We start from the raw sequence: 17,741 nt of genomic DNA on the forward strand, positions 1-17,741 counted from the left end.
GGGTAACTCCTAATACTCCCAAGTGTGGTCTCACCAACAATTTTCTTATTGCAGAGGATGGTGAATCCCTGGAATTCTCTGCTCTGCCAAGATAAATATTTGACAGGAGTATGAAGAAATTACAGAAAAATAGTTGAAGCCAATAATAGATCAGAAGCAATCACATTGAATGATAGGGAAGTGTTGAATGGCCTGACCACATCCTCCTGCTCCTGGACTCTTGTGTAAACAGAATGTATTAATTTTTAATCGTTAATTTAAACATACAGCATGGTAACAGGCCATTTCAGGCCACATGTACTTGCCAGGAGTGCAGGTTAATTGGGCGCCATGGACACAGGCCAAAAGGGCCTGTTACTGTGCTGTATGTCTAAATTAAAAATGTGAAATTAAAAGACACACTTTGTCCATTGCAACACTAGCCCAAAGTGACATAAGAAATAGGAGGATAAATAGGCCATCCAGCCTCTCAAACCTGCTCTGCCATTCAATGAGATCTGATGATTGGCTCTTCTCCACCTACCTTCCTTTCCCTTAATTCACTTACTATGTAAAAATCTATCCAACCTTGTTTTGTATATTTGTATACGGAGGTAGCCTCCACAAGACAGGCTGCCTTTCTGGTCTTCCCTGGCTCCTGTACAGGAAGGTAGAAGGTTAGAAACTTTGAGAGATTCTCCACCTCTGCTATGGCATTTGCTGAGCCTTTCATTCCAAATGCAGGGTGCATAAATTTAGTGTCTTTGTGGAGTGAAAACACTGCATCAGTCTAGCTTTAGTGTCAGTATCCAGAGAAGGATCCACCTAAAGGATGATGTTTGGGTCCAGTGCCTATAAAACTTGTACACTGTAAAGATTTTTTTTAAACGTGTAATGCTATACAACAGAATGTATTTATTTAGTATTTAGCCCTATTTAGTTGGAGGCTCTGTGTGAAAACTTAGCTCCATGTGAAAGTTTAATTTTTAAACTTCTTGCAGTAATAAAATAAAGGTAGAAAATTTGTTCATATATATATATACACACAAACACAACAGTGCAAATGGTCATTTCTTCGATAAATGCAAATAATAATTGTAGCTACAATATGCACTCCAGGGTCTGAGAGTAAAACACGACAGTCTGCAGACACCGTGATTGAAGTCAAAACACAAAGCTGGAGAAACGAAGCAGATGAAACCGTGTCCTTTATAGAGCAAAGATAAAGATACATAACCAGCGCCTGTCCACAAATTTGCTCACATCAGACCTTGATGAAGGGCTCAAGCCCAAAACGCCGGTTATTGTATTTATCTTTGCTACACTGTTTGACCTGCTGAGTTTCTCGAGGCTCTGAGAGCTGGGAGCCCGAGTTGGGCGTCCCGATTGTCATCGATATCACTTTCGGAAGACAGCTTTTCCGCTTTGAAGCTGATCCATCTCCACCGCTGTCTCTGCTCACTGTTTCCACAACATCTCCGATGTTTCCGGGGCATTTTCCCATTCCTCCTCCTCCTCTGTATCCGAATCGTCATTATAAAAGTGCATTGTTGCCTGAACAGGGAAACTCGCCAGAACCTTTTCTCCCATTAGGTGCAGATAATGGTCAGCTTTGGATCTAGGCAGGTACAACCTGGGGAGCCAAACATGGAGAACCGATAAAAACACCCCAGCGTTTGTTGCTGTGCTAATATCAACATTCAGAACAAACAACTTATTTACTTTAATAATGAACTTACGTTGTTATTTTATTGGAGAGAGAAATGTGGAGTTTTTTCATCAATGAAGCGCTGAGCGCGAATTTTAAAAATAATGGTTGGGGACAGAACTCAGGGGAAAAGTTGTTACGTACCTGACTGGGTGTTTGAATCCCAAGGATTGGTTGGTCCCGGGGCTGCTCTCAGCAGCTGAGCCAAACTGTGAATAAAAGATTTGCTTTAAAAGAGAACTCGAAATAATATTTCATTTTCTTTGTACATTACCACGATCCAGCAAGCTAAAACGCGAAACAAAAAGCTGGCTCTTGTTAGATTTTCTTTTAGCCACAGGCGACTCTATTCATGCCTGTGTCTTCTTGATATATAATGCGGTTAGATCACAGCTGAGTTGATTTGGAGCTTACAATTGAAGAGATTGCTATTTGTGTGTAACAATTTGAACTCGGTTGTACTTTAATCTTCGGTTTCATTTTAAGTTCCAGGAATGAAGAAAATTCCCTTTCCCTTCAGGGATTCTCTTCCCCCCCCCCCCCCCCCCACTCTCACATACACACACACACAATCCTGTCTCATCTTATTCTTATTCCAGTGGTTCTCAATCCTCCTCTTTCCACTCACGTACCACCTTCAGTAATCCTTTACTAACCACAGAGCTCCTACAGCGTACTATGGTGGTGTGTGAGTATGTAAAAAAAAAGATTAAGAACCACTGGCTTATTTCCCGAGTTCCCCACATTTCCACCTTCACTGGCAGAACCTCTGGGACGATATCCCGAAAGCCCTTCAGTTTGATCAGTCTGCCTTTATCTTCAAAATTGTTCTCAAAACCTACCCCAGCCCACGCCTAAGGCACCTCCACTTGTTAATCCTTAAATTGTTCAGTCTGTTCCACCATCTATCGTAAATGCCAAGAAACATTTTAGTAGCTTAATTTAGCAATAAAAGAGGTTTTGAATGAAATCTTTGAAATGAAACAAATTCATAACATAACACACTATCTTACGAAAAACAATACTTCCCACATACCTGATGAAGGGCTTAAGCCTGAAACGTTAGTTATATATATTTTTAACTTTGCCGCATAAAGGACACTGTTTGACCTGCTGAGTTTCTCCAGCATTGTGTTTTTACATCAACCACGGTGTCTGCAGACGTTCGTGTTTTATTTCCGCTGTTATTTCAACTTGCCATTTTAAATATACAATGTAAGCGTAATTAATTCTAACCCCGAAAATGGCACCTTGAATTTAAATAACATAAAAAGAGGAACTTATCTCCTTTCAGTTTAGATGAGAGGGAAGGGGTTCGAACTGATATATTCCGTTTCTACCTCTGGCCAAAACACTTGGCTTAATCGACGTTTTTTTAAGGCAATTAATTAGACTATTTATGTTCATAAAAATAAACCTTGGAACTTCACTCCAGTTCTATCTGGAGAACTGAAGAGATTGATTTGGTGGCTGTCAACTTTGGTGGCATTATGTTGAATTAAACCAATAATTTAAAACATGGAAATTAAAATGCCAAGAAGGCAGTTGGAAATGCACAGATGAAAAAAGGCTATATCATAATTTAGAACAAAAATATATACCGTGTGGAAATGAGAGTCAAGGAAAAATGTTCATGGTATTAACGTCTCTAATCTGCGCATGTCGGCTGTGCCTCTAGTCATTTGCTACATCTGAGTTCTAACAATCTTGTGCATTACTGAGAGACTACTATGAGATTAAATTACTCTGCTTTTTAAATTTGAGGTCGGCATTGAAGATTCAACGTCATATATTTGGGGAAGAGCAGTAGAATTATTTATCTATCCCTCACTAAAATGCCAGTTGTGGGAGCTTGGTGTGTGCATATTGTCTGTGGTTTGATGGATTCCAGCAACGACACATTTGAAACAAGTCTACTCTTTCCAAGAGGAACCCCATCTTAGAACAGCGCATTCTTCTGCAAAAGGCAAAAAAAAAAAACCCCTTCAAATCATTGGGTTAATTCATTGAAAAGGACCAGAAAATTCTAATCGGTGCATGGAAAGAAAGTTCTGAGCCCAATTTCTCTTTAGTTTGTTAACCTGTGGACTTTCTTAACCTCAAGAAAGTATTTCTTCTGGCAGAAGCTAGTCCAGCTCTCTTTTGAGCATTTATAGAAAATCCACACCCATCATGCAATATAAGAACTCATTCCAGAGGTCGATACCCCTCCACAAAGGAATGACTTCCTGGCATGTAACCCAAATCCGTGTCTCCGTAATTTACACGGGAATCCTGTTAAACTCTCCACTCAACCGGAAACAATATTTTTTAGGTTTTAACATCTCAATTATATTTCTCCAAACTATATATATATATATAAAAATAAATACAAATTATATATTTAACAAATGAAAGTCACAGGTCTGAACACACAAACTTAAAACTAGAGACATCAAAATCTCTTCTTGTGCATGAGTGGGCTCAATATTCTCAATACAGTTGAAATAAAACCTCACAGAGAGCTTATTCTTGGTTTTATATTTAATTATCCAAGCAATACATTCTCTATTGTATTTCCCTTTGGAACACAGGGAATGGGCCGTCATTAATCCATTTTTCTGTTGCTAAGCAACCTTGAATGCACAACCCTGTATGGTGCTAATGTGTTTGCAATTTCCCTTGCCAAATGCATCATTTGTTTACACAGAAAGGCAACTGCCAGGCACAGATCGAGTCCCTCAGAATGTCTGGATCCAGGTGTTCTAAACTTGTTCTTAGTCATGGTTCCTTGCTTTTACACATATATTGGACTGTACTAGTTGGAAGACAGAAGGATTTGGGGGGTGGGGTGGGGAAAGAGACCTTACAGGGGCATTTCGAATGCTGAAAGGCCTGGACAGAGCAGATGTTTTCTGTGGTATAGGGGAGTCTAGGACAAGAGGGCAATAAAAGGGCGTCAATTTAAAACAGATGTGGAAAATGTCTCTTTAGTCAGAGGGTCTTGAGTTTGTGGAACTTGCCACAGGCGAGGTCGTGGGGTGTATTTAAAGCAGAGGTTTGATTAGTCAGGGCATCAAGGATAAAGGAGAGAAAGCCGGGGAATGGGGCTGAGTAGGGGGATGGATCCGCTCATAATTAGAATGGCGAAGCAGAATCGATGGGTCTATTTCTACTCCTAGATCTTGTGATATTTCTAACATGAGTATCCGAGTGAATCATTTCCCAGTAGGTTTTTTTCTAGATCATTAATTTTAAAAAAAACAATGAGGAGGAATACTCGTTAGAAAAGCGACCCCTGTGGGACCCCGGTACTAATTGGCCCTCCCAGAGCGCTCTTGCTACTAATAACCCACGTTTCGCACACGGACGCAAACAATCCCTTGTGCTCCCTGCGATCTGTGCTCCAATCCCCAGGGGTACAATTCGACGGAGCTCATTTCGGGGTGACACTTTAGCAAAGAACTCAATGGCTTCCATCATCAACGAACTTCGTAACTTCCCTCAAACTATTTTACCAGGTGGATGAGATATTTCCCCTAAAGAGGAAATACTGGATATGCACATGAACAGTGAAAAAATAACCCATTGTTTTATGCACCGGAAAGAGAGAGAACGCTGGATATTCATTGAAAGAAAAAACCCCTAAATTCTGGAAACATTCAGCAGTAATACTAATCAAAATTACGATGAAAATATAAACTGCGTGTGTGTGCTTGCGCGCTTATGCATGTGTATCTCCACATACAAACATAGAAAAATGGGGGAAAAAATTCAGTATAATTTACTAAAAATGCCTTATAATCAAAACAAACACATTGAATAAATAGGTGTGTGAAAGTTAACCTTTTGGACTCCGGCCACTTTCATATTCTAACTTTCGGACGGGGTCCATGGGTCAACTGCAGACCGAACACCAGTACATCCCAGCTGGTGGTTGGGTATAAACCCAGCCCCCCAAAACACGGAGTATTTGCGCTTGTTGGAAGTCCCTGAAAACCGGGACATGGAGTCCAAAGGATGAAATGATATTTCAAATTGTAATGAAACAATCTTCTAAAAGATCCCGACAGACTTGGTGTTCCTTTTTCCTCCTACTCCTTTGCGTGTGCAGTTGACTGAAGCTGTGGGGTGGAGGATAAGGAATAGACTTGAGGAACTCATTCTCCACGAACGCGCCCAAGCGGAGTCGTTAAGGTTCAGCTTTACCGTGCGAGCTGCGGCGAACAGGTGGCGACGCGAGAATCACTTCCTTACCGAGCTCTGCCTGTTTTTTCCCGTGTCTCTGGCTGTAATTACCCAGGGTCTCCATAACGCCGAGGAACTGTGCGCAATGAAGGTTACGTTAGCCACAAATACAGACGGAAAAGTAGCACATTTTCTCCTTTATGACACTTTCAATGCCCAAGTATTTACAAGCTAAACCTGGAAATGGAAAATACTTAACACGTTTATTATTTGTTAAAAGTAATTAACGATTTTAAGAGGAGACGTTTTTGCCATTGAATACTAATGTGTTGACCTTTTTGGAATGTTTTGTGTCTCAACCTTACCTCTGAGGCTGCCGTGAACTCATTCCTTCAGCGTGCCTTCCCCTGCACCAGCGGCAGGTGTGTACGACTTTGGGCCGGACAGAATGAAGTGCAGCTTCCATGATCACCACCGCTGAGGCAGACAGCGAGTCAGTCCTGCAACAAGTGACACCCTCGCGCCGGCCATCCAGCTCTTTAAACAGGACACAGCCAACCCACCCCAGGGGGGCTGGAGGGCGTGCGTTTCCGTTGGTCTCGCTGCAGCATCTCTGAAGTGGCTCCCACATTTCGGCAGAGCTCGAACGCTTTGCACCGGACGGTGCGGTTCCCTCCAACCCCGATCACTGCCAATTCCACAAAGCTCGTACAAAACGCGTCCTATTACAGGGCATTAATTAGCAGATCCTTGATACCCTCTGGATTCCTCCAGATGTTCTTGTTACTCCAGTGGCTCGTTTACCCCTGGCATATTCGGTATCGGGACTTTCTTTCTACAGTACTCCTTGGGGATTTCAGAACCCTATTCCCTTTGTTGGCTTCCGAGAAAGCACTTCATTACACAACTGGTCCCCGAAATAAACAGGGTCAATAATTCTGCTCATGGTCAAATAGCTGTTAAAGGAATAAAACACGAAGGTCTACAGACACCGTGGTTGAAGTACGGAGAAACTCAGCAGGTCAAACAGTGTACCTTGTGTAGCAAAGATAAAGATACCATATATAACCATATACAGCCAGTTTGGCCCTACAAGTCCATGCCGTAAAAATCCCCCCATAACCATCGTTTTTGGTTTGAGCCCTTCCTTCATCAAGGGCCGATGACCTTGTTTTAGCCGTAAAAGGGCACGATTTTGACCAAAAAACAGGCCAATATTCGAAATCCTTTTTTTTTAAAACGGATGATTCATGAATGGAAGTTACGCCAATGGATTTCGACTAGAAACATCAATGTTGGCAAAGTGTGAGGATCGGAAACGGAGAGACGATAACCGGACTTCAACCGCACTTGGGCGGTTAAAAGGATAAATTCAGTCTTAAGCAGGAACCGAGTCACGCTGGGGTTGGCCAAAGGCAGACTGCCAGGTTCCTCCAGTCGCACTTTCTCCCTCCTCTCACGGATTCGACGTGGAGATGCTCCGTTCATTCCCGCGAATATTAAAAGGATACATTATCGCAACGTGGCGGCTGCAACCCACAGCGATGCTTTCCACGTGGGATCAAACAATTCCTCCTGCCATGTCGCAGACGAGGCATGAGGTCGATGACATGCTGCCTGAATGAACATTTTACCATGGCTCGCCACCGGATTCGCGGCATTCAGCAAGGTTGACTCCTTTCTGCTCAGAGAATTGTGATCATCGCAGTCTGGGCGTCTCAGACATGTTTGCAGCGCAATAAACGGGAAATTAGAGCTTGGTCTTCACTGGAACTTTGAATTGCGGAGTCCCCTTTCTCATGGATAACTTGTCCAGCAATTTACGATGGGAATTAAAATTAAGGCTATCAGTGAACTCCTATGTATTTGTGGAGAGAAAGGGGGAATCCTGTTATCACTGGAGATACGGGGGGAGGGGGGGCATCCATGCAGGGCACGCTGTTGGCTATGGGCCCCTTAGGAGTCTGGTCAGAGTTTATAGACCCCCTTGCGTATGAAGGTTTGCTTTCTCTCCCACCGACTGAATAAAAAAACATTTAAAAATATTTATGTTCCATGAAGTTAAAAGAAAATAAGGCTTTTACTGAAATGTGCTCTGCCCACCCCGTTGAGAATGGCTGTTTAGAAGAATGAGAAATTATATAATTGAAACTTATACAATCATTAAGTTAGATGCAACAATTTTGTTTCCTGACTGGAGTGCATGGAACTAGCGGCCACTGTCTCAAATGCAGTATATTTGGTTAGAAACAAGGTAAAACCAAATAGCTGATTGATAATTTCAGGAGGGGAAACCCCCAAAAGGGTTGTGGATGTTCAGCCACTGAGTATCAAAATATATTGGGTTTTAGATGGACATTAAGGAAATTAAAAATGAAAAGGATCAGTAGAAACAAGGCCCAAGTAAACGAGGGTAAAATTACATCATTTAAAAAACATTTGGATAGGAACATGGGTAGGAAAGATTAGAGTGATATTGTACACACTCAGGCAAATGGAACTAGCTCAAATGGGCAACTTGGCTGACAGGAATGAAGTCAAGTTATTTCACCTTTATTTATCATTGGTATCATGCTCTCATGGTAGATGAGATAGCATTTCTCCAGGACCATGGAGCATATTTACATAAATACAAGTTAGAATAGAAGTTAAACACATAAAAATATTAAGACATATACACTAACAGTCCACAGTACCCTATCCACAAATGTTCTGGGAGTTTAGCTATCTAATTGCTTGGGGGGGGGGGGGTGGGGAAAGCTGTTCCCATTCTGGACAAGTGCTGCAGTACTTCCTGCCAGATGGCAGAAGGAAGAACAGTTTACATGAGGAGTGTGTGGAGTCCTTCACAATGTTTATTGCTTTTCGCTTGCATTGTGTGTTGTAGATGTCCTTCAGTTAGGAAGACAGCCCCTAATTATCTTTTCCGCTGACTTCACTATCCTCTGCAGGGTCTTACAGTCCGAGGAGGAACAACTTCCAAACTATGCAGTGATGAATTACACAGGATGCTCTCAATACATCCTCTGTAGAATATAGTGAGGATGGAGGGTGGGAGTTGAACTTTCCTCAGCCTTTGCAGGAAGTAGAGGTGCTACTGGGCTTTCATGGGTATGGAGCTTGTGTTAAGGGACCTGGTGAGATTGTCCGCCAAGTACACTCCAAGGAACTTGATGCTCTTGGCAACCTCAATGGTGGAGCCGTCAATGGTCAACGAAGAGTGGTTACCCTGGGTCTTCTTAAAGTCAACAACCACCTCTTTGGGTCAAAGATCTGTTTCCATGCGATGAGCTTCCAGGAAATGAACAAAGCTGCACCCAGGAATGTTTAAACAATCATTTAGTTTTGAAAAAAAAACAGTGCATTAAACATAAAATTGTAATTAAATAATAATAGTATTTTACTGATGTTTCTTATATGATAGTTAATTCCATAAATAGTCATGGTAGACATCACCAACCTACAGGCCATACACTCCATGTCTCATGGTAACTCTTGGATGCTTTTAAGAGGCAGGGTGTCATAAGTCTCGAGGCTTGAGCTCTGGGTATTTGTGCTTGAGGGACAGCTAATGTCATTAGGAGTATTTGCGCTTGTTGGAAGTCCCTCATTAGGAGGCTGAATATTTTATGGATAGCACATTTCAGAAAGCAGATGAGGAAAGTGCATGAATGGGTGACAGCCTAATAGACAAAAAAATGCATGCAAATCATTTAGGAGATTTTTGAGGCATCTTACCCTCTAACAGGCATGGCATTCCTTTCTGTGAATGGATAGTTTCTCCATGAGGGGTGCAGTCATTACACCAAAGATTGCTTGTCTGCATATATATATATATATATAGAGAGAGAGAGAGAGAGAGAGAGAGAGAGAGGGGTAAAGGTAACAGTAATTCCAAGGGATTCCACACTTGTAGAAGTAGATATCCATTTTTGCAGTTACAGATGTGAATCCAGGTTGAGGCAAAACTGAGCAGCTGCAGAAATTTTTGGGGCGGGGGGGGGGGGGGGAAACAAATTGAGGTTATGGTCCATATTGTTATATAACATAAATTTAAAAATACGTGATGACTTTGGGGCAAATTTCAAGGAGTTAGCAAGACCTCAAGGTGATGATCTCTGGACGGTCTCTGTGCCATTTACCAATTTGGAGCAGCAACTCATTTCCTGGCCATCATAGACCTCCTACACTAAGTTAATGAAAGTAGTACTGCACCATGTCTTCAGCATAGAAAGGAATGTACTTCTGAGATTAAGACTGGTCTGGACTGGATGCTTTAATTGGAAGAAAGAAGCTCTTTAGCCTGGTTTTGCAGCAGATCTTGACCTGAAAATGATTAATACACAGACTGTGTGTGTGAAATAAGAAAGTCTTGTTTTCTTTGAAATACTCTGCATTTGGCCTTTTTTGGAGGAAAAAGCCTGGATTTCAATGTTTACATTCTAACTTGCAAATTCACAGGAAATACCATTGGAAACCTACCTATACCATGCCATTCATTTCTCTTCTGCAGAATAGCATTATTTATTTGTGGATATGTCCATTCTAATGTCATATCAAGATTCACAAGTGGTATCATTGGTTTCATGAGAAAAATTTATTTTGACGAAACACAAAATGTGGAGAGTAAAAAGAGAAAGCTTGAAATGCTCAACAGGACTGTGGAAATGCTTTAGATATGAAAGTCAACATTGACAAGATTATCCACAATTCCGTTTGATCTGCAGAGCACTTACAATTTTCTATTTGGGTTGTTTCATGTTTACTGTGAAAATGTTGATGCATTTACAATCATGACTGTGTGGCCAATCAGAACTCAAATCCCAACTACAAATTTGGCGAAAACACCACGGTTGTCGGCAGAATTATAAATGGCAAAGAGGAAGTGTACAGGAGGGAGTTAGATAAGCAAGTTGAGTGGTTTCAAAGCAACAATCTTAGCAAAACTAAGAAACAGATTGTGGACTTCCGGAAGGGAAAACACAAACCAGTCTCATCGAGGGGTCAGCAGTGGAGGGGGTAAAAAACTTCAAATTCCTGGGTGTCAACATCTCTGAAAATCTATTCTGGGGCCATCATGTTAATGTAATTTTGAAGAAGGTTTACCAGCAGCTACAAAGAGTTGTGATGTTAGCTAGCGCAGTCACGGGCACAAGTCTTCACTCCATTAAGGACATCTATAAGAGGTAGTGTCACAAGAAAGCAGCTTCTAGCATCAAGGACCTTCCCCACCCAGGCCATGCCCTCTTCTCACTGCTGCCATCAAGAAGGAGGTACTGGGGCCTGTAAATGTGGTGATATAACCACTACACTGGGCTCCCAGCCTACTGCAGGGTGCAACCACTGTACCTGCAGGTAGTCAACCTGGGAGGCTGGCCCCACCTGCCAACTGTCAATAACTGGGCCGTATAAAGACTCCATTCGGATAACCAGACATGTGGAGCCAGCAAAGATACTAAGACTGATGTGTACAAATTTAAGCTAATTAAAGCCTGTTGTACAGTCTGTGGACTTTGCATCAGAATTATTCACACAGCAGCGCTCACAATTTAATTAGCTAAAAATTAAAAGGACCACGGAGAAGTTCCTCACCACCGAGAGGAACCTAGACACTCCAGCATACTTCGAACTGCTGTGCGAATGATTCTGACACAAAGTCCGCAGACTGTAATTAGCTTAAATGTGTGCACACCAGTCTTCGTATCTTTGCTGGCTCCACGTGTCTGGCTCTCCGAAAGGGCCTGCTTGAGTCTTTATATGGGCAGGTGGGACCAGCCTCCCAGGTTGCCTACCTGCAGCTACAGTGGTTCCCCCCTGCAGTAAGCTGGTAGGATTGTGGCCAATGCACCACACCAATGTTACAGAAGCAACTTCTTTCCCATCATCATCGGAATGGACAATATATAGCAATTTTTGCACCTGTAATGGACAATACTGCTGCTGCAAACAACACATTTTGTGACAATAAATCTGTTTCTACTTCAACAGCATTACAATTGGTTAGTTTAGAGGTGGGTAAATCATTGGAATTCTATTTGAAATGAATTGACAGTTTTGAGTGTAAAATAATGGTGGTTAACAGAGAGGATAGGAGCCATTGAAGATAAAGTGCAGAGTTGATATCAGTAGATCTAATGATGAAAGTTTATTGTCATATATATGAGTACAACGTATACATGAACTGAAATTCCTGCATGCTGCAGCTACTCAACTATATCCCCTAACAACACAGTAAGCATAAATTAAATGAATAGTGTACATGAATGAAAAAAATGATAATAAGCATGAAAGGATAAACATTTGGAGTTCCAAAGTGCAAAACTACACTGTTTCAGTAGTGCAGACAATTCTATGGGAAATTAGTGATAATTAGATTCTCCTCAGTCAGATCTTGCAAACCTCTGAAAGAGATCCTGTTGCATGTATCAGAGTTTGTTGTTCTGGTCGCCAATCTTTTTTTTTGCCAATCATTTTTAACGTTGTAGTTGTCAGCTGGTATAAACAGCATATGTGGATGAGACGTTACTGTTTTACATTATGGTCTGTATTGAGTCTACAAATGTCAGCCTAAAGGCCTTGCAATCTGACTCAACACTGCTGGATTAGATAGGGGAGCATCAGCAGGCCTTCCTTTTTGATTAGTATCCTGAGTGGTCCTTAAATATTTATATATTGATCGAAGAAGGTTTAATTTGTAGGCTTAATCCTGAAAGATAATAGTTCTGGCAAGCCATGAATGAGCTGAATGTCAGTGAATTGTATCAAAGCATGATTTAAATGTTTCAAAGAAAATGAGGTAAATTAGTCCTCCCTAATAAACGGGAATCTTGCAAGAATTTACCAAATGCTAGGTCCTTTCAATTTTTATGTCTAATTTGAGTTTCCTTTCAAACTCTTCAAAAAAAAAGATAGATATTATTATGAATATGACATTTGGTTTAAAAAAAATCTTTATATCTTTGGTTATCGTCACCTCTACCCAAAACTGGCCTCTCCCCAATGCAGGAATTTCATCTCTGCTGGTTTCCTGTCAACTCTTGGGGATATTTATCACTCTCAGCTCCTGTGGGTTGAGAGCCATTGTGTAATCGGATAGTTCTGGATATATTTACTGAGCAAAGATGACTGGAACTGTCATGGGTAAATAATTGTGTTTTGACAGGTATATTTTAAATTAGCACTTACCTGGGGATGTTTAGTTGACCTTTTATTTGAGTTCAAAATAATTCTTCTCTCTGCCCCCTCTAGCGTGAATTCTGGACGTTAGGTTTAAAAGCTAAACAAAATAAATACGTATTTTTCATCTCTAAATGTGTTGCAAAGGAGCGTTCAGCAGATTTTGTAATTGAACCAACTGTTGTCTTAGGATAATAAAGATTAAATTTATCAGCAAAGTGTTCAACTTTTAAGAAATCCTCAAAATGTATGATTTTAATGGAATTTCTTTCTGCTCTCGTGAACACATTGTGTTGCTGCAGCAACATGGCCATAATCTAATATCTTTTAAAGTGCCCATTATTCGTTTAATATGTAACAAATGGAAGGTTGTTTGACCATAGGTCTTCGCTGGCAATTAACTGTTTTCAACATGTCGGCTTGTACATTTTTCAGACTTGGTTAATGGGTAATGATTAGGGGAGGAAGGCTTGGCTGAATTTTCCACTAACTTTAAGACCAATTGACAGTACAGGTAGGAACAGGCCTTTCTTCCCACCATATTTGTACTGACCATTACATCAATCAAAACTAATCCTATCTGCCTGCACATGATCCATCACCCTCTATTTCCTGACTGTTTATGTGCCTGTCTAAATGCCTTAAATCATGGTATTTGTATCCGCTTTTACCATCTCTCCTGGTGGTGTTTTCCAGGTACATAGCACACTGTGAATATTAAAATAAACACCTTGCAAACTCCCTCAAATTTCCATATTTCAGTTTAAATCTTTGACTATATTCTAGAGGAGATTTCTTGTGGGTTCAGAGGTACAGGAAGCCCAACATTATAAATTTAAACCTAATGATTGGGTGTACGGGGACCAAATTTGTAGAAATACAGCATATCCATATTAAATTATATGGAATATTTTCTAAAGGGATACAACTTTGAATTTCTGCATTCTATTGTGCCATACTCAAATCCTTATCTGATTTCCAAGTAAGTGCAATACCTGCTAATGCAATTTTAACAAATTCTAATTGGTATATTGATCATTTTAATTTAGGTCTTGTTCCTTCAACATTCCCTAATAAAAGGAAATCTGGATGTGGTGAAAATACGACACCTGTAACTTGTTCCAAAAAGCTTGCTAATTCCAACCAAAAAGGTCTTACCTTAGAACAGGACCAAGTTGAAAGTAAAAAAGTTGCTATTACTTCACCACATCGAAAACATTGATCTGATAAATCTGATTTCAACCTATTCAATTTTTGTGGCATAAGATATAACTGAACTAGACTATATCTTAAATTAATAGTATTATTCATACAATCTCAAATGTTCACCCATCCTCGCTCATCAAATGCCACATTTCAATCCAATTCCCACTTCTGTCTAGACTTGTGGACTCCACCTTTAGGAGTTCCTGAATGGAGTAAAGAATATACTGCAGAAGTAAATGTCTTAACAATTCCTCGTCTAATAAAAATTTTTACTTCACTACAGGCAGACAACAACATGGTTGGTCCTACCATATCTTTCAAATATGCTCTCAACTGACAGTATTTTGAGGTATTCCATATTTACTTTTCAATTTTTCAAATGTCATTAATTGGCCTCTTTCATAACAGTCTTCAACATTTATAATCCCCTAACAAAACCAAATATCTAAAAAGTGATTGTCTTTTGAAAAATTATAAGGGAATTTAGAGTCAAAGGCATCTTAGGTAAATATAAATTCTTCTGATTTTCTCTCTGCAGTTTCATTTACTTTGTGAGAAAAAGTTCGGTATGTCACCAAAGACCCTCATAAACTTCAACAGGTGTACCGTGGAGAGCATTCTGGCTGTTTGCATCACTGCCCTGTATGGATGCGCCAGCTCTCAGGACAAGAATAAACTCCAAAGGGTTGTTAACCCTGCCTGCGATATCACAGGTATCAGACCTCACTCCATCGAGGACATCTACATGAGGCAGTGTCTTAAAAAAGCAGCCTCTATCTTCAAAAGAACTCCACCACCCAGGCCATTCCCTCTTCACTCTGCTACCATCAGGGGAAAGGTGCAGGAGCCTAAAGACGAGCACTCAGCGGCACAAGGACAGACAGCGTCTTCCCCACTGCCATCAGATTCCTGAATAATCAATGAACCAAAGACACGGCCTTACTTTTCGTGCACAATTATTGTTATTCTTATTTTATTCTTTTTTTTATGTAGTAATGTCGTAAAGATGGTTATAACATGTACGTTTGCTTTGTGATGCTGCCGCAAAATACTGAATTTCATGACTCATTCATGATTCTGATTCTGAACAACTCCAACAATATTTGCCATTTGAAAATTTACCAATCGCACAACTTACACTTCCATCCAAATCATCAAAATATATTACAATCTCTGCACTCCTCAGCACATAATCTCTTCAGAGTAAAACAAAAGTCTGCAGACGCCGTAATTGAAGTAAAAACACAATGCTGAGAAAAACTTAGCGGGTCAAACAATGTACTTTATAAAGTGAATATGTAGATATATAACCAATATTTCGGGTTTGATTATTGATTATGTATCTCTGTTGTATAAAATGCGCTGTTTGGCTTGCGAAGAGACTCTAGCATTTTTTTTAAAACATTCTCTTTGTGCCTGCCTCACATAGCCACCTGGTGGAATGTATCTGCATTTCAGGGAAAGGAGCTGAGCAAGACAATGATCCAGCCCCGGTGAAAGATTCTGTGCTGGAGACAAGCAATTACAGAATTTCCCTCTTATATAGTAGCTGAAAGAAAGAATTTTTGGTGGAATACACCATCAAACAATTTTATTTTAAATGATGAAAGACAAAACCATTTGTTTGATTCCAATTTGCTTATCAGAGTGGTTAACCCCTTTGGTGAAATTGTCCAACTTTGTTTCATTTTGATAATTGAAAACAAATCAGTTAACATTAACTTCCTCCAACTTTTAGTTTCCTTACATTGTATCAATAACGCAAATGCAAGTTTTAGAAAAGAATAATGAGGTGGGCTGAAGTTTGAAGTGATGTAATTGAGGTGTTTAAAACCTTGACAAGCTGTTCAACTTTATCAGTTCAGTTCAAGTTCATTATTGTCACGTGTATTGAGGAACAGAGTAAAAAGTTTGTTTTGTGTGCTCTGCAGCCAGTCAGTCCATACACAAGTACACCAAAAGACTTCCCCCTTATCCTTAAACTGTGACCCCTGGTTCTGGTCTTCCCCAACAACGAGAACAACCTTCCTGCATCTTGCCTGCCCAATCCCTTAAGAATTTTATACATTTTTATAAGATCCCCCCATAATTTTCTAAATTCCAGTGAGTATAAGCCCAAGCGATCCAGCCTTTCTTCATATGTAAGTCCTGCCATCCCTGGTATCAATCTAGTGATCCTTCTTTGCACTCCCTCTATGGCAAGAATGTCTTTTCTCAGATAAGGAGACCAAAACTGTACACAATACTCCAGGTGTGGTCTCACCAGGGCCCTGTGCAACTGCAGTAGAACCGCTCTGCACCTGTACTCAAATCCTCTTGCTATTAATACCAACGTACCATAAAGTTGCCTGTTTCTTTTGAGGCAGCAGAAAGTGTTAATGGAGATGGGGAGGGAGATTTGTGTGATGGTCTGGTGAACGTTTGTTGCCATTCTTTGTCATAATTTGTCTTCTTAACTACTGGATTCGACTGCAGGTCTCTTCGCACATCAGCATTTCCAAATCTGTCACAGGTTGCAGTGGCGGATCAACTACCACCTGGGCCCTAGGTTGAGCTTTAGTAAGGCCCCCCTGACCTTGCCTCCTTGCCCCTCGACCCCCACCCTTTATCCAACGTTGTGACTGTGATAAAACACAGAAATGCTGGAGGAAGTCAGCCGATCTTGTAGCATCCACAGGAGGTAAAGATACTTTGAAAAAAGGCTCACATCCGAAACGGCAATAATACAACTTTATCTCCTACAGAGGCTGCAAGACTTGCATGGTCATTTTACAACTCAATTTACAAACGCGAGTTCAGCTTCTCCCTTTCATTTTGCTGAGATTTTATTCAAAACAATTTATACATAGAAAGCACTGATTTAGTTTAATATAAATCCAACAATTAATTTAATGTGAAACCGTTTTTGCTGATCCTGGCAATTTCAACAAAATGTTAAAGCAGTGGATAAAATCGATCATTCTTGCACTTTTTGCTTTGAAATTCTGTAATGAGCCTAAATTTTGTTATTTATTTTCTGGAATTCATAATTCAATGAAGGGGGGCCATCGCGCCGTTTACTCCAGTAGAGCCTTAAGAGCGGGAAGGGTTCTCGTTCTCCATGTTGGCTTTGCCCTCCAAATGATTTTAACCCAATAAACTCCTGTTTAAACCCTCCCCTTCCTTTCCTCTTGCTACCCCCCCCCCCCCCCCGCTTCCAATACTGACTCATTGCTCTTGGTCACCCTTTATGGTAGAAAACGCCAATATGTTCCAAAACTTTCGCCAGATAATTTTCTCCCCACGGTTTTCCCACCTCTTTTGCTTCTCTTGCGCCAGACAATTTCTGCTGATAGTGAATCTTTGTTTGCCCAGAAGAAATTTTGGTTAATATTACTTTTTTTCAGTTTTTTTTACATGACAATAAAAGAATCTTGAATTAGCTTTGTCCCTCTCCTGAACTTGCCAGAACAACATTTTAATAGTTTACTTGGTTGATGCAGTCTGGATACATACACGTGCATTG

At 40.5% G+C, this 17,741-nt stretch overlaps 1 protein-coding gene across 1 annotated transcript; it reads right to left on the minus strand.

Moving 5' to 3' along the window:
- Positions 1-1,042: 1,042 nt before the first annotated feature.
- On the minus strand, positions 1,043-6,348 carry ripply3 (ripply transcriptional repressor 3). The gene is made up of 4 exons (XM_069892350.1): positions 6,220-6,348; positions 5,924-5,990; positions 1,832-1,896; positions 1,043-1,612 (listed from the first exon to the last, which is right to left on the minus strand). The coding sequence occupies exons 1-4, from the start codon at positions 6,318-6,320 to the stop codon at positions 1,438-1,440; spliced, it is 408 nt and encodes a 135-aa protein (XP_069748451.1). The 5' UTR covers positions 6,321-6,348; the 3' UTR covers positions 1,043-1,437.
- Positions 6,349-17,741: the final 11,393 nt, after the last annotated feature.

The sequence above is a fragment of the Narcine bancroftii genome, chromosome 7 (assembly GCF_036971445.1).
Source record: "Narcine bancroftii isolate sNarBan1 chromosome 7, sNarBan1.hap1, whole genome shotgun sequence".
Classification (NCBI taxonomy): Eukaryota; Metazoa; Chordata; class Chondrichthyes; order Torpediniformes; family Narcinidae; genus Narcine; species Narcine bancroftii.